General features: G+C 43.0%; 3 protein-coding genes across 3 annotated transcripts in view; 1 reads left to right on the forward strand and 2 right to left on the reverse strand.

The window, feature by feature from the left end:
• LOC308311988 (glycerol-3-phosphate dehydrogenase [NAD(+)], cytoplasmic-like) overlaps positions 1-7655 on the forward strand; it is a 79666-nt gene extending 72011 nt beyond the window's left edge. Inside the window, exon 9 of the transcript XR_013963714.1 lies at positions 7628-7655. The gene's annotated coding sequence lies outside the window, so the exon portion shown is untranslated. The remainder of the gene's footprint in view (positions 1-7627) is intronic.
• LOC308311779 (gamma-crystallin M2-like) lies at positions 5992-8014 on the reverse strand (the record flags this gene model as incomplete). Its single annotated transcript, XM_080758557.1, has 3 exons — positions 5992-6264; positions 7196-7435; positions 8006-8014. The coding sequence occupies 3 exons, from the start codon at positions 8012-8014 to the stop codon at positions 5992-5994; spliced, it is 522 nt and encodes a 173-aa protein (XP_080614683.1).
• Positions 8015-11444: 3430 nt separating this feature from the next.
• Positions 11445-17348, reverse strand: LOC308311780 (gamma-crystallin M2-like; the record flags this gene model as incomplete). Its single annotated transcript, XM_080758558.1, has 5 exons — positions 11445-11717; positions 13115-13357; positions 15546-15818; positions 16635-16877; positions 17340-17348. 5 exons carry the CDS (start codon positions 17346-17348, stop codon positions 11445-11447), a joined length of 1041 nt encoding a protein of 346 aa, XP_080614684.1.
• Between the last annotated feature and the right edge of the window lie 864 nt (positions 17349-18212).

Consider the following 18212-nt stretch of genomic DNA (forward strand, 5'->3'; position numbering starts at 1 on the left):
ACAGTTGTCGCTTCCCAGGTGATGCTGGATGGATACTGGATGCATGCTCTCCATGTCTCTCTCTTTTATATAAAAAGCTGCTGTGTGATGTGATTGCGCAGCATAAAGTAGCCTATTGTCATTCAAATGAATTCTATCAACAGATAGGGACACCAAGCAGCTATGCTTCACGGTGTGATGTGTCACTGTTTTTGTTCATCACGAGTGATCAAAACACTATACTGACCCAGGTGGTCAACGCTTACATATGCAGCATCAGCAAAACAACATGGCAGCAATGTGCGTGTTGTTTGCAATAACAAACAAAAAGCATTCCCTGGCTTGAACCCATATTCCTTTATGCACTTTTATATGTTCCTCACGTTGAGCAACCAAGCATTTATTCCACTGAAACTCGGTGGCTAAAGTTAAATATTCCTTGTTTTGAGTTGTTACGCACTAAGAGTTGTTGGTACAGACTCCAGAGGTTTTTCATTTGTTATAGAAGACGCATTGAATAATGAAGATTGAAGATTTTTTTTTTTTTGTTATCAAATGTTTTTTTTATTAAAGACAAAAAATCACAATAAGATACGTTAACATCATGAATGACTAAAGAAAACAAGAAACAAAAAACACAAAAACACAAAAACAACAAACAATCCCACCCACCCCTCCCCCCGAGACCAAAGATGCCAAAAAATGTCAGTACTCTTACTACTGTGCAAATGGGAACAAAAAATAAATAAATGAATGAAAATAATAATAACAATAATAATGACTAAATCATGCCCGTAACCAAATCTGCAATACCAGACCAAATCTCGATGTTTTCCTCTTTTGCACCATGCAATCTTGCTGTAGACATTTCTAGATAAATTATATCTAGAAAGGTCAAAGCCCATTGGCGAAATGACAAAGTATGAGGCGGTTTCCAGCGCGAAGCAACCATCTTCTTTGCGGCTGTTACGCCAGCAAAGAAGACACGAATACGGGTATTATTTAATAGCAACTGGGATACATCATTTAATAAGAATAGAGATGGGGAGGGTGTGATGTTAATTTGTAGTATAATCGAAAGTTTAGCCGCAACCAGATTCCAAAAAGTGAGGACACCCGGACACTCCCACACCATATGAAAGAATGTACCTATGGTGTTCGAAGTGCAGAAAGTGCAGTTATGGTTATTTAAAATCCGCATAGCACACAATCTGCGGGGAGTTAAGTATGTCCGATGAACAAAATTTAGATGAATTTGCTGATGATCAGGATTCCTAGAAGATAGGGCAACATTAGACCACACTGTATCCCAGCTCCAATCTGGATCTAGATTTGGTATGTCATTCCTCCATACAGTATCGACAGCCAAGGTCCCATAACTAGATTCTAATAAATAATCATACAATATGGAAACAAAACCTCTTGACCTAACATCACAGATAAGTCTATGCAAAGGGTGCATTGCAAGGGGGGTCTGCCATGGAACCCCGTATGTCCTCATGGCAGTTCTCAATTGTAGATAGAAAAAGAAAGAGTTACCAGGCAAGTTAAAAATATCACATAAATTCTGGAAAGAACGTAAACCATTGGCATCAAATAAATCACCCAAAGTATGAATCCCCTTGGAACTCCATCTGGGAAAACGAATAGGACGATTGTCCAAAAGCAAACCATCATTGTTGAACACTGGGGAAAACGAATTCCATTTCAAATCAATCTTGCGCAATTTTTCAGCCGCTCTCCATACTGTTACTAACTGAGAAATGATTGGCCCAAAGCGAACTTTGCATTGATTATTCGTTATGTTTGAATAGATCAGATCTCTCAATTCAACAGGATGAACCAAACTCTCCTCAAGCTCTCGCCAACAGACTTTTATAGTTGAATCGAAATATCTTAAAAGGGGGCGAAGAGTGAAAGCCCAATAGTATAATTTGAAGTTAGGCAACGAGAGACCGCCATCAGCTCTGGCCCGCTGTAACAAGGAAAGTTTGAGACGTGGGCGTTTCCTATTCCACACAAATTTAGATATAGCAGAATGAATCTTAGTCCAATACTGTGCTGGCGGTGGCAGTGGGAGCATAGAACTAATAAAATTAACCCTAGGGAGGACATTCATCTTTATGATTGATACTCGAGCTCGAAGAGAGTTGGGCAATGACGACCATCTGTCTAAATCAAGACAAATTTTATTCAGAGTGTCACTATAATTGTTTTTAACAATAGCTTGAAGAGATGGGAACACATCTATGCCAAGATATTTAAATTTGTTCACTACTGGGATTATGGGAGGCAGAACAACAGATCTCATCTCCTCGTTTAGCGGCAAAAGGGCTGACTTTGTCCAATTGATTTTGTAGCCTGAGATGGCACTGAACTGATCAAAAATCTTAAGAATGTGTGTAATTGACTGTGGAGCATTCTCAATAAACAGCAGGATGTCGTCCGCATATAAAGAAATACGATGTTGTGTGTTGTTAACCGAGATAGGTGTGATCGCTGTGGACTGACGTACTGTCTGCGCCAATGGTTCGAGCGAGAGGTCAAAAAGGAGAGGACTAAGGGGGCAACCTTGTCTTGACGACCTGCCTATCGTGAACAGTTGAGAACAAATCTTGCCTGTTAGTACCATCGCTGTTGGATTTGAGTACAATACTTTAATCAATGTGATGAATGTGGGACCAAATCCCATCTTATCTAGCACCGCCCACAAATAAGGCCACTCCAAACGGTCAAAGGCCTTCATCGCATCGAGCGACAGCACCGCAGCAGGAGATCGGAGGTCACTAGCTCGGTCAATAATATGCAACAATCGTCTAACATTATCAGTGGCCAATCTGGTGCCTATAAAACCTGTCTGGTCACAATGTACCAACCTAGTCATGTAACCCTGTAAACGACGTGCGAGCACCTTAGCAAATATTTTTAGGTCAGCATTTAACAGTGAGAGCGGCCTGTAGCTCCCACATTCCATTGATCACGCCTCCAGGTCTTTAGTTTACTCAAGTTAGGTAATAAGACCTGGTACTTAAGACACGCAAAATACAGCCCATTGTGCGTTGCAGAGAGGGAATCAATGCCATGAAAATCCACATTTTAACAAGAGGTTAATTTGAACACACACAAGGCCACCTCTGCATGCATTATGATTGATTTGTATTGATTGTGTTACAAGGACCTTTATCGACCTCTTCATAATGTGGATTTGTTTTGGCAGCTAATTTTAGTTTTCGTCATAGTCTTTTGAATAGTTTTAGTCACATTTTAGTCACCTGGAATGTGTTAGTATTAGTCTAGTTTAGTGACTAAATGTCATGATATTTTAGTCTAAATCTAGTAAGTGAGTAAGTAGCCTTGCCGAGCCATGGGGCCCATAGGGCAGCTGGAGCCTATCTCCTGTTTCTGTAGCGTGAGGCAGCTTGATGTACAAGTACACCCCCTGGACGTGACGCTAGTATGTCGCAGGGACTTATCCCCAATCCAACACTTGTTGCTGGGTGTCAAGCAGGGTCCCATTTTTAGAGTCTTTGGTATGACCTGGCCAGGGATTGAACCCCGACCTCCCAGTCTCAGGGCGGACACTCTAACCACAAGGCCACTGAGCTAGACAGTTAGTCTGGTTCCAGACTAATAAACTGATTCCCGAGCGAGGCACGGCTGCAGCTCACCGCTCCTTGGCTGCGGCTCACCGCTCCAAGAGATGTGTCAAATACGGAGAACAAATTTCACTGCGGTAACGTGAATCAAGAAATTAAACATTTTGTCTGTCTCCATGACGTAAATTCTTTACAGATATTTGTGTACAAATGCATTTATGAATATAAAAAATCTTCCAAATGGTCCTTTTCTTTTCTTTTAATTCAAATATTCATTCATATGCCACACGTCAATCCAAGGACCTACACATACCTCATTCAATTCAATTCAATTAGCCTTTATTGTCTCAGAGGAGGAATTTGTCTTGGGCACCAAGAGACAGCATTATACATTACATACATATATTACACACACACACACACACACACACACACACACACACACACACACACACACACACACACACACACACACACACACACACACACACACACACACACACACACACACACACACACACACACACACTTCATAGTACGAAAAAATACAGTTCATAGTACAAAAAATAATATTCTTTAGTTCCCTTGGGCAGTTCTCAATAGGATATAGAGGGTCTACTCTTTGGAATGTTGTCGATCCATCTCTGCTAGTCTTTAAAGCAAACTACAAACAAATACTCTTATGCAAAACGCGTATACGTAGTTTAATTTATAGTTGGCTACATGTTTGAGTAGATCTGCAGACGGGTTGGTACTTGTAATATATATAACGTATGCATATACTATGTGTACTGTGTGTATGTCATTTTGTATTTAAGCACATCTATTTTAATGTATTACTGGTATTTTTGTGTTTACATTTAATGTCTGATTCTTCAAATTAGTTCTCGATAAGCATTTTGGCTTTTAACTTCTCCTGCACAATATTAATATGTGTGTAATGGGGCCACTATAGTAACAGATATAAGTTATCCTTCTGGCCTCCACCTAAAGGTCCCAGGGGCCACTAGTAACAGATATAAGTTATCCTTCTGGCCTCCGCCTAAAGGTCCCAGGGGCCACTATAGTAACAGATATAAGTTATCCTTCTGGCCTCCACCTAAAGGTCCCAGGGGCCACTAGTAACAGATATAAGTTATCCTTCTGGCCTCCGCCTAAAGGTCCCAGGGGCCACTATAGTAACAGATATAAGTTATCCTTCTGGCCTCCACCTAAAGGTCCCAGGGGCCACTAGTAACAGATATAAGTTATCCTTCTGGCCTCCGCCTAAAGGTCCCAGGGGCCACTAGTAACAGATATAAGTTATCCTTCTGGCCTCCACCTAAAGGCCCCAGGGGCCACTAGTAACAGATATAAGTTATCCTTCTGGCCTCCACCTAAAGGTCCCAGGGGCCACTAGTAACAGATACAAGTTATCCTTCTGGCCTCCACCTAAAGGCCCCAGGGGCCACTAGTAACAGATACAAGTTATCCTTCTGGCCTCCACCTTATAGGTCCCAGGGGCCACTAGTAACAGATACAAGTTATCCTTCTGGCCTCCGCCTAAAGGTCTCAGGGGCCACTAGTAACAGATATAAGTTATCCTTCTGGCCTCCGCCTAAAGGTCCCAGGGGCCACTAGTAACAGATATAAGTTATCCTTCTGGCCTCCACCTAAAGGCCCCAGGGGCCACTAGTAACAGATACAAGTTATCCTTCTGGCCTCCACCTTATAGGTCCCAGGGGCCACTAGTAACAGATACAAGTTATCCTTCTGGCCTCCGCCTAAAGGTCTCAGGGGCCACTAGTAACATATATAAGTTATCCTTCTGGCCTCCACCTAAAGGCCCCAGGGTCCACTAGTAACAGATACAAGTTATCCTTCTGGCCTCCGCCTAAAGGTCTCAGGGCCCACTAGTAATAGATATAAATTGTCCTTCCTGTATCTATCCAGGCCTTAAATGCTGATATGAGGAGGAGGTAACTTTGTTGCTTCTTGTATGTATTAATATACAACTGTTCTTGCAATGTGTTATGTGTGTGTGTGTGTGTGTGTGTGTGTGTGTGTGTGTGTGTGTGTGTGTGTGTGTGTGTGTGTGTGTGTGTGTGTGTGCGTGCGTGCGTGCGTGCGTGCGCATAGACAATGTATGAACTGCAAAATAAGCAAGATGCACAACGACATATGCGAGGGGCTGATACCATTTTATTCAACGTGTGAAACAAGGCATACAGGAGACACTTAGGATCTCCTCCCCTTCAGAGGTCCATGATGCGTCGGATGGAACCGACCCGGGGGCTCATGCCACCCCAGTCACTGGGCCTCATGTAGTACATCCTGCCCCTGTAGTGATCACTTGACGCAGAAACAAAAAACGCACAGAGTTTAAAACAAGCATGTTTATTCATAATGGACAGAGGAAGGAGGTATATGAAGACTTCTAGTTGTCGGTGATTCTCCGTACGGAGCCGACTCTTGGGCTCACGGCTCCCCAGTCACTGAACCGGCGGTACTCGCCGGGCCTCAGGTAGTAGTGTTTGCCCCTGTAGTTGGGCTGCTCGTACATCAGCCAGTGGCCGTCCACCACGCTGCAGGAGTTGATGTCGGACATGCGGAAGCGCTCCTGCACGTTGGGGCTGTCGTCGCTCACCTCTTGCATCTGGCCGCTCAGGTCTGGGCGCTCGTACATCCTCATCTTGTAGGAGCCATGGTGCTGCAGGAGGAGAAGATGTCAAACTCACTACATGTGACTCCGAAAAGGATAGAAGCTAGACAGTAGAAAAGAATATATATATCTCTGCTGTCTGGACGAAGGAAACCACCTAACTCCAAAATGTTCATTTTTCATGCTCTCAATTAAGTTAAATAATTATTAAACATCTGCATTACTTAATCACCATTTGCCTGTTATAACTCCTAATGGTATACCGTCCAACATCAATACAGCATGGAATTGTGGACAAAATCTTATCCAATGATAACAAAATATTCTTTCGTTTTGGGTCTGAGAGGCTAAATCTCATCAAATGGTGGCCCGTGGCTAAAAAAAAGGGTTGAAAACCACTGTTCTAAAGGTTAGAAATGATAATTGGTACACTGTAAAGTACTCCGTGAGCAGAGCTGCATAATATAGCCCCCAGCCAAGACCCAGCCCGCAAGAGCCCTGCCAATCGGGCTCAGCCCGATTGGCAGGGTAGGTTGCGCGTTGGTATGGCGAGTGGGAGCCCCGGGTTCAATCCCCGCTTCCGCGTACTGCTAAACAAGCATTCACACTTTGACAATAGACCATAAATATTGTCAATACCTGCAATGGGCTCTATGCATATTGCATACAGAATAACACTTCCTACTTCTGAGCCCCTTCCCTACTTTACCGTGTTACCACTCCGTTCCATTTAGTGTACAGTGGTTCTCTTTTTAATTTCAACGACCCCCATCACACTGAGAGCACAAATGGAACCAAATGGAATCCTCAACTCTGTTTGAACAGAATGGAACAGAGCCTTAATTAGTATCATCGGTAACACCTGTGAGAAGGAAGCAGGGAAGGGACCCAAGTTCTTAGCAAAATGGCATATGTTGTGCATAGAGAGCGTATTGAATGCACTTCAATTCAATGTTGAGAGGCCTCCTGAAAGACTTACCACTGGTATCGTACGGCAGGAGCGGATAGAACCCTCAACGCCGGCATGATGGTTGTCAGGGTATTCGCCTCTCCTGAGGAAGCACTGGCTGCCTTGGTAGTTCTGCCTCTCATATACCATGAAGCAGCCGCTCTCAACCCTGATGGAGTTGCAGCGGTTGAAGAAGGTGAGCAGTTCGGCACAGTCACTCATGCACTCATGCTGTGCGCCAAGGAAGTTTCTGTCCTCGTAGAAGATTATCTGTGAAAGGATCATTTGCGTCAACCTTGGTTACACATTGCTATGTGGTTTGAATATCATTTCGGTTTCATTCGAGAGATTGTTATAGTGTATTGATTGTTTAATATAACTACTGTTATATACATAAGTGGTTCTCAACCAGTAGTCCGGGGACCACCAGTGGTCCTCGAGGGGGTTCCAGGTGGTCCCACCGCTAAATGATGGAGAGTTGGTAACCAAATGAACCCTTATATGTAGATACATTTAACTCTTGAGAGCATTAATGGACCATTAATGGACCCTTGGTTATACATTTTACACCCAAGAGTAAAATTATTGTTAAACATCAGCATTACTTAATTTACAGGACGTCTAGAATGTTAGAAGAATTTTAATGAAAAACGTGTGCCTGTTAAGTGTTATCTCTCCTATATGGCACCACATCAATACAGCATGGAATTGTGGACAGAGGCTAAATCTCATCAAATGGTGATCCATGGCTCAAATGCTGAATAATAAATAATGGACCTTAATATGAAAAAAGTTTAAAACCACTGATTTACAGCATTTAACGATGGCTATCAAACATACCTTCCCCATTGTTACAGACAGTTGTCGCTTCCCAGGTGATGCTGGATGGATACTGGATGCATGCTCTCCATGTCTCTCTCTTTTATATAAAAAGCTGCTGTGTGATGTGATTGCGCAGCATAAAGTAGCCTATTGTCATTCAAATGGCTTCTATCAACAGATAGGGACACCAAGCAGCTATGCTTCACGGTGTGATGATGTGTCACTGTTTTTGTTCATCACGAGTGATCAAAACACTATACTGACCCAGGTGGTCCACGCTTACATATGCAGCATCAGCAAAACAACATGGCAGCAATGTGTGTGTTGTTTGCAATAACAAACAAAAAGCATTCCCTGGCTTGAACCCATATTCCTTTATGCACTTTTATATGTTCCTCACGTTGAGCAACTGAGCATTTATTCCACTGAAACTCGGTGGCTAAAGTTAAATATTCCTTGTTTTGAGTTGTTACGCACTAAGAGTTGTTGGTACAGGCTCCAGAGGTTTTTCATTTGTTATAGAAGACGCATTGAATAATGAAGATTGAAGATTTTATTAACAGCTCGTAGACTGGGTACAGTTAAACGAAAGTGTACAGGTCAATATACACACACACACACACACACACACACACACACACACACACACACACACACACACACACACACACACACACACACATTTAACATCTTTATTTGCATTCACATTTAACAAGAAATTCTTGAACACAAACAATAGTGGATGCGCAAACTTGGAAAACTGCTTCAGGATACAGATCACGGGTACAGACAGCATCGCCTTCTCCATATATGGCGACTGCTAATTATTGCAGACACTGAACAGAATTTTGCACGACTGATTTATGGACATTACCGAGGCTAATATAAACACAAGTAGTTTACATTTGTAGCCAAGCTATATAATAGCATCCTTAAGACGCTGGTACTTAAGCACCTTGGTAAGGAATGCCTCTTCCAGACTGTGGTCAAATGTACATGCCACTTCCAAAATGGTCACTTCTCTACTGTCCTCATCAACAACAACAATATCTGGTGTATTAGCTGTGACATCTGAAAAGGCATAATTTTCATTATTGTGCATGAACAAAGCTAAAGATAACTTTAAAATGTTCAAACAGGTTGGAGTCATATACAAGACCCTACATGGTCTGTGCCCGCCCCCTCCCACTCGAGGAGACTGCGAAGTGCCGCACCGGCAAACAACATTCGGCCAAAATGTCCTCTCAGTACAGGGTTGTGTAGCATGGAATGGCCTTACTCTGCGTATAAGGGATTGTGCTACATTTCCATCTTTTACATTTAATCTGAAAAAATGGTTGCTTGAAAACCAAAGCTGCAACCATTTATGATTATTTTAGGTGTATTTCTTTTTTTATGCTGTGTTCCCTATGTAATGTTATGTAAATGTATTCCACTGTTTGCCTGTCTGTTTTCAGTTTTGTGTTTCTTGTTGTGAGGACTGTGGATGAAAATTAGCAACTGTGCTATATCCGATGTATTTACGTCCATTAATATGTCCTGTCCAAATAAACAAATAAAGTAATGGCAGTTGAAACACGTCATTCTTATACATTTTGGCAGATGATAAAACATAACTCATGTCCTTAGCTAATAGTTCAACAATTCTGTCGTGCCTATAGCAATGTATATTCCCTTATAGCAGCCATTAAGAATATGTGACAGTGTTTCTGTAACTGGAGTGTGGTGGTGCAGACAATGAGGAGGAAATGTGTTACCACAGAGATATATTGAGTCTGGTTGGAAGGACCTGTAATCTGGCTTTGACTGTAAAGGTGACAATATATCCTGCATAATTCATGAATATTGTATGAGATACGGTGTGGTCTGCATCGGGAAGGCAAGCTAGCTTCCCTGTAGTTTTAAACCAGTCCAGTGTTGCTGTTGTTTTTGCTGTCCTACGCCATGTGTTTTTGGGTCGGCCTCTTTTGCGTTTGCCCTCTGGTGTCCAGTGAAGTGCAGTTTTGGTGATGTTGTCTTGTTCTCTACGTATTACATGCCCAATCCATTTCCACCGCCTTCTCATATGGATGGTATCCATGTTTTCTTGTTTACACAGATCAAGAAGGTGTTGGTTGGAGATGGTTTTGGTGGTTTTAATGATATGATGATGGTGATCTGTATCAATTACAGTACCCCTTACTGAGATCAAACAGTTGGTAATAATGTCCTCAGAAACTGCTACAGATTCAGAGTCGGGTGGAACCCAGCACAGGGATATACTCCAGTTCTCACACAGAGGTCATTGAGGTCAGGCCAATCTGACGACACCCCAAACCCAGTAGCATGAGTCCATTTTAAGGTTGGGCTTTCTTCTGAACCCCAAGTAATTTGGCACGCCCTCTGCTGCCAGTGGCACTTTACGCCGTTTCATATCTAGAAACAGAGAAGATCTAGCAAGTTCCCTGACAGTCGTGTTTATCAAGTGAGCCAGCCTTGTGGCGTGCTGTATATATCCACTCAATGTTCGGCACGCCAAACCCACCGTCCTGTTTGGACTGGAAAATAATGTCTCTGGTGGTGGTGTGGGTGTTAAGCCCAAACGTCTTTGTGAACTACATTGTCATTTAGATCACTAGTGTTTTACATGCTAGATGAACGTTGGAGAAGAGGTGTTGTACTCTAGTCAGCCTCCAACTTCATCAGCAGTGGTAGTGGTGAAGCATCAATCAGGTTCAGCCTAGCTGTAAACTTGGATGTTATGTACTACTACTCAACCTGTTCTTTCCATTCCCCTGCGATATTAAATATATGCCCTATAAGTTGTATGACTCATGTAGGTCATACACTCGTGTAGATCTGCTATTTTGTAAAATCTGTGTATTTTGTCAAATCTGTCATTCGACAGAATCTACAGTGACTAAAACTAAATGAAAACTATTCAAAAGACTATGACTTGCTGCCGGTTGTTGGACCACAGTGAAATACAGACAAATATATGAATATCACATCATAAACAAGATTAAGGTAACAAAGCTGTATTTTATCCCTATACTACTTTACATTTCCACGTATACCTAATAGTCTATATTGATCAGGAAATCAAATCATGTCATAGACGTATACATCTGTAACAAACATCTGACCACCATAATCACTAGTAGGATAACGAAGGTCCACATTATGAAGAGGTCTTGATAAAGGTCCTTATAACACAATCAATACAAATCAATCATAATGCTGCAGAGGTGCAGGCCTTGTGTGTTCAAATTAACCTTTTGTTAAAATGTGGATTTTCATGGCATTGATTCCCCTCCCTGCACCGTGTGTGTGTGTGTGTGTGTGTGTTTGCGTGTGTGTGCGTATGAACTGCAAAAATAAGCAAGATACACAACGACATGTACGAGGGGCTGATACCATTTTATTCAACGTGTGAAACAAGGCATACAGGAGACACTTGATGAGGATCTCCTCCCCTTCAGAGGTCCATGATGCGTCGGATGGAACCGACCCGGGGGCTCATGCCACCCCAGTCGCTGTACCTGCGGTACTCGCCGGGCTTCATGTAGTAGTTCCTGCCCCTGTAGTTGGGCTGCTCGTACATCATCCAGTGGCCGTCCATCACGTTGCAGGAGTTGAAGTCGGACATGCGGAAGCGGTCCATGCAGTTGGGGCAGTCGTCGTTCAGCTCCATCATCTGGCCGCTCATGTCGTTGTTGCCGTACAGTCTCATGTTGAAGTTGCCCCGGTGCTGCAGGCGGAGGCAAGCCAAGACAAAAGCGTGCAGGTTATAAACCATAGAGCAGGAGTGGGCAACTTTGGTGATCCAGAGGGCCACTATATATGTCCACACTCACTACTGTCTCCCTGTTTTTCCGTAATTAATGCCCTACTTTGTCATTCTTTCTATGACACAAAAGTAGCAAAAATAGCTGATCTACAAGCTCAAAACGTGTCACATTGCAACGCGTTTTGAGCTTGTACTGTAGATACAAGTACAAGCTTGTATCTACAAGCTTGTCGTACACTTGTTCGTCGTACACTTACACAAACATTAAATTCCCATTGACAATGAATGGAGAATTTACGTAATCATATCCGATGATAAGAGCGCCCCTCACTTCTCACTATTTCAAATGCATTTAGTTTACTTATGTTAACTTTATGAACTTAAATACAAATACATTGGACATAAAAAAGCTACTAATATGGACTGAAGTAATTCGTTTGCATGTTTGGAATTGTAAATCAATAATATATCAGTATTCCAATACCTGCAGGCCGCATTAAGTGGAGGTGGGGGCCGTATGTGGCCCCCGGGCCACATTAAGTGAAGGTGGGGGCCGTATGTGGCCCCCGGGCCACATTAAGTGAAGGTGGGGGCCGTATGTGGCCCCCGGCATGAACTAGAGCTCGTACATTAAATGCAGTGGCTGCTGTTTCTCTGCTGTTTGGTTTGAAAACAGTGGTTTTCAAATGTGTTATGCCCACAGGCACACCAGGGATACCAGGTTGAAAGTAATTAACCCATTTAGACCTGAGGCCGATTAAAAAAATGCCTGTATTGGGACTGATATAGTACATTTAAATAACTTATTAAATAACTTTTCCGTATATATTGCAATAGTAATGTGTGGTTGTCACAAAATCCCAAGGCACCACTGGACTTTTCACAGTTTTGTGAACCACTGTTCCAGAAACCTGCAATTCAACAACTGACAATTGTTCTCTATTACTAGTCAGTGTATTTTGAGGATACAATACACATTTTGTTCTAGTTCTCCCTGAGCTGTGTGGAGCCTCGTTTCTCTGCAGCATTTCCTTGTTGATTCTGTTGTCAGATGAAAACGTTGCATCTCTAAAGTCAATGTCTCAAGAACCCAAACGAAAACAACGTATCGTCCAGTTGTTCATGTTGCATTACATGTCTTTCAAAACAAACCCAGATTCAAATATGGGAAACCAAGCATCTACAACTCCAAAGGGGAATCCACACTTGGCTTAGGAAGAAATCAGACTTTCAGGATTGAGGTAAAATAGCTTTTTGAACTTCGCACACAAAGCCAATTCCCTCGCTCAGTTACGAAACATTCATAGAATCCAAGCTCGTGTGGATCGAGGTACTGTGTGGTCCCAACCGTTCCTTACCATGGGGATCATGCGGCAGGACCTAGCACAGTCGTTCATGCCCATCATGCGCATATAGTCGGGGTACTCGCCCCTCTTCATGAAGTACTGGTGGCCCATGTAGTTGGCTTTGTCGTAGATCATGAAGCAGCCGCTCTCAACCCTGATGGAGTGGCAGCGGTTGAAGTAGGAGTGCAGGTCGGAGCAGTCACTCATGCTCTCATGGTGACGGCCGCTGAAGTTCTTGTCCTCGTAGAAGATGATCTAAGGACAGAGGATTTTACATACAGCAAAGTAAGGTTTAAGAAGTGGTTAAGCATCACCCATAGAGGCATGTATGAGGATTGAGGAATAGGGCCTACAGTATACAGGTGAAGCAGTATTTTGCAGAATACATCAGATGTCAGACAAGTTTAGTCAACTGTGAGTTACATTTTTACTAGTTTAGCTTTAAAACGCATCCAACTGGGCCATGAAATGTATTCGCAAATATAACATTTCCCTCGGTTAGTGTACAAAGTGAACATGTACCTTGCCCATGGTTGCTGTTGCTGTGTTGCTTTCCTTGGTGTCACTACCTGGACGAAGTATACTTATATACGTTGGAGCTTTGCAAAGGTGTGATGCCAGCCGTTGTCATTCAAATAAGCAGGTAGGTGAGTCAGCACAGTGGTCACCGGTATCTTCTCTTTTGGACAATAGTTGTCACACAAATGTCATGAAACCTCAGTCAGAGTAGGCAATATCGATGGTAGAACGTAACTTGTGTAACTAATAATATTCATTGTGTCATTGGTGAATAATGGTTGCCAAATCCAAATCTGCCATAATCGGTATTTATTGAACACGATGTTTGTTGCTCAACTCACAGCTCTGAACATGTTGTCAGTATCAATGTTGTCATCATTCTAACAGAGGTTGTCCTATATGTGCAGACAAAGGGGTAATCTCTCCTGTCTAGTAAAGCTTTGTTTATGAACCTTTCTGGTTGAGGGCTCTGCCCACTGTGCAAATTTTGTGCTACGTTGATTGTTGACTATTGAAAGTGAACCACTGTCATATAAGGCCTACCATAGTGATATGTCTATGAGATAGATTCTAGTTAGCCCCAGTATGTTCCCTCAGCACTACGCTCATTCTGTTGCTCCGAGAGGAGGTCACACCCACGGCACCTCCCACTGCGGTTCAGAAACGGCGCATGTTTCCACAAGGAACACTTCCCTCCCTTTTCTGCACAATGAATCCAAAAAGTGAGGAGCCACAAAGGTTTTACACTAATTCAAATTTAGGAGCGGCCAAGAAAATCCAAGTTTAAACGGTTAAACGAGCGTTTAAATCGGTTGTTTAGTCAGCCGCTTCCATGTTTATCAAGGAAGTCGTGCGTGTGCGCGTGCATGTCGAGTGAACTGAAGTCAGTTGGAAAATGTAATTACATATTCGACCAGGGGAGGCGCCGAGGAGACGCTAAAGCTTTTCAACTTCCTTGAAAAACATGCTAAACAACCGATTTAAACGCTTGTTTAACCGTTTAAACTTGGAATTTCTTGGCCATTCCTAAGTTTAAATTAGTTTAGCACGCTAGTAGCCCTTCACTTTTTGGATTCATTGTGCAGAAAAGGGTAAGAAGCATTCCTTGTGGAAACATGTGCCGTTTCTGGGAGCTGCCGTGGGTGTGACCTCATCTCGGAACTACAGAATGAACGTAGAGACTGAGGGAACATATTGGGGCTAGATTCTAGTGTGATCAAAGCAGCAGTGTAGCCAGCAACACAACTGATGTGCGCAATGTTTCCCCTTACAGCTGCCAAAGAAGTTGCTCTGAGCATCACTGTCTGCATACTTACCACTTCACCACTTTTCAATCTACCTTCATATAATTGGTCCTCACTAATGATAAAATACCACGATTTCTCTCTACTCGGTCTGTGTCTCATAGGAGGGCTGTGGGCAGTTCAGAAACCCGTCCACCAGTGACATCATCGAATGGGAATCCAAGCTAATAGAAACGGCAGGCTTTCTATTCCTGAAAAGTTGCAATGCGAAAATTGAAGCCATCGTTCCCACGATTTTTTGTTTAAAAAAAAGTCTGCCTAATGATGATGTCAGTGGTGGACGGGATTCTGAACTGTCCACAGCCCTCCTATGAGACACAGACTGAGTAGAAAAGAATTGTCGTATTTTATCATGAACATTAGTGAGGACCAATTATATGAAGATAGGTTGAAAAGTGGTGAAGTGGTCCTTTAAGGCCTTTCAACCACACATCTCAATCTCACGAACACACACACACACACACACACACACACACACACACACACACATACACGTGACACACACACACACACACGCTCACATACATAAAAGTCAGAAAACAGGGACCATTTGGGAGCATCGTTCTTTTTTTGTTGTCGTCGTTTTTATTAAGTTGCGAGGTTGAACGGTTGTTTCTCTAAAAGTCTGTGATGCGGCGGAAGGAGCCGGTGGTGGCGCAGGTGGCGCCCCAGTCGTTGAACTTGCGGTACTCGCCGGGCCTCATGAAGTACTGGCGTCCGCGGTAGTTGGGGTGCTCGTACATGGTCCAGTAGCCCTCCACGACGTTGACGGAGAAGATGTCGCGGCTGTGGAAGCGCTCCTGCACGGAGTCGCAGTCGTCGCTGAACTCCATCGTCTGTCCCTGGAATTCGGGGCGCTCGTAGATCCTCATGCGGTAGGGCCCTCCGCTAGTCTGCATTGGACAAGAGGTGTACAGTATAAGATAGTGGTTCTCAGACTTTCATGGCAAGGACCCCAAATTTAGGACACATTTATAGGCCACCAACCCCCGTTTGAAAAATATATGCCAAGGACCCCCATAAGAGAAGATCTGTACGGCATTCCTATCTCTGGGGCCCCACATTTAGGGATATTGTAGAATCACTGAGTTGCAGACCCATGAGGGTCCATTTGGTATCCCTAGGGGTCCCCGGACCCCACTTTGAGAACCAGTGGTATAAGACACCACAGGAGGCACATAACTTAGGCTTTTCTAAGTAGCCTATAGGCCTACTGTGTACCTTGCCAGTGGCAGTGATTAGTTACTTAGTTTTCTATTTATCAAGCCACGGAATCTCACTAGATGTAGTTTTTCATCTTTCGGATCCCAATCTACACCGCAAAGTTGTCAATGTAACTCTGAGAGTGCAAAGAAATTACCAGAAATGAAACTAATGGAACCAAAAATCTAATCAAATAATCAATAAATAATGTAACCAAATTGAACCCTCAGAAATACAGACCAGGTCCATTTGGTGGTGACCCTGTGGAAACTTCAACCAGGCTTAAAGACCAGTCCACACCTATGATTCGCGACTCAACTCCTTGCAACTTGCAACCATTATCCCAAATGGCAAATATATGCCTTTTTATCTCAATGCACTCTGTGATGTTTTGACACTGTACAGAGCTTCATTTTCGTCACCGCTAAACCCCTTATCCCTAAACTTCTTTCAAAATGGAGCCCAATTTGGGTTGAAGGATTTCCTCACAGCCCCGCTATACTCACGTAGGAGAAGGTACGGCAGGATCGGACAGTGTCATTGTAGCCCATCCAGCGCTGGTACTCGGGGTACTCTCCCCTGGTCAGGACGTACTGGTAACCGGTGTAGTTGGTTCTCTCGTACAGCACCCAGCAGCCGCTCTCCACCCGGATGGAGTTGCAGCGGCTGAAATGGGGGTGCATGTCCGGGCAGTCCTGGTCACACTCATAGGAGCGGCCCTGGAAGTTCTTCTCCTCGTAGAAAGTGATCTGAATAGTGAATATGGGAACAGATTTAAGGAGATCAAATGCCGAGAGTTGTACAACAGTACAAGTGTAACCAAAACGAGTTACAAATGGATAAAGGAACACTGACTCGAGCTGTCCTGAATGCAATTTCCAAACTGACGTTTGTAAACAAACAAAAAATACATCCTTTTATTGGGTGCATTCTCATTTAGACTCTTTTAAGATCATATTTAAAGCTCCACAGTGGGAAAAGGTTTAGCAATGGAACATTGATTTAGTTATACAAGATGAATACAGGGTGCATATAGTGCAATCAAATTGACTCTAGTCTAGCTGATTTCCGCAATGACATTTTAATCTTGATATGAAGGTAACTTTGAAGTTAAGTATGCTTTATATAATAAATATTTTGCTCTCCAACCCTATGCAATGACCTTCAATAGTCACTGCAAAGAGTGACAAAATACTTATTTCCCTTCTTACCTTACTCATCCTGAACAGATAACTGAAACGGTATCTGCAACAGAGCGATGGCAGCCTCTTTTATAAACCTCCAATCAAAGGTTGTTGGATTAGATGTTTTGTTATTGTAATGAGCAGGGATTTGAGGCTTTGGACACCCTGCCAAGGACTTGATCCTGTCCATACAGATAAAAACCCTGATTCATCAATGCAAATGGCCTAGCCTGGCACATTACTGTCCCTCCCCTGTCTTTTGATACCGTATGTCGGCCACCAGGAGACATTTTATTCACTAATCCTCAATGTAAGGGATACTGTACATGTTTGGGGAGTGGAATGTTTCACAGGTCATCACAACTTACACACTTTGTAGTCCCTTGAAATGAGAGTTTGACTGTAGACTACAAGAGGTAAAATAAAGATGTAAACTGGAATGTAGTGGTATGCAGAGTTCCATCATGTTCAAACAAGTAAATATTTTAACATTTAAACAGGGCAAAATATGACATTCTTCAGAATGGTGGGTGTGGAAACTGGGGAAGACTAAAGAACACGAATAAAGCATGTTGTTTTGGAATGCAATTTCAATGTAAAGCAGGCTTCGTTCTCACCAAGGCCACTTGAAGAAAATCACACACAGGTTTTGCAAAAATTGCAGCAAGGGGTTCCCATATTGGCAAATTTGTTGTATGGTGTCATTATACGTGCGTGCTGCAGCGTGCATGTGCATGCATGTCTTAAGTACAACTTTGTGTGTGTGGTAAAGGGTGCATTTATGTAGCGCTTTTATCCAAAGCGCTTTACATAGATGTGTGCATTACATTCACCCATTCATACACACATTCACACACCGATGGCGGACAAAACCATGCAAGGCACCAACCTGCACATCAG

Source organism: Protomyctophum bolini (assembly GCF_963924005.1).
Source record: "Protomyctophum bolini genome assembly, chromosome: 24".
Lineage (NCBI taxonomy): Eukaryota > Metazoa > Chordata > Actinopteri > Myctophiformes > Myctophidae > Protomyctophum > Protomyctophum bolini.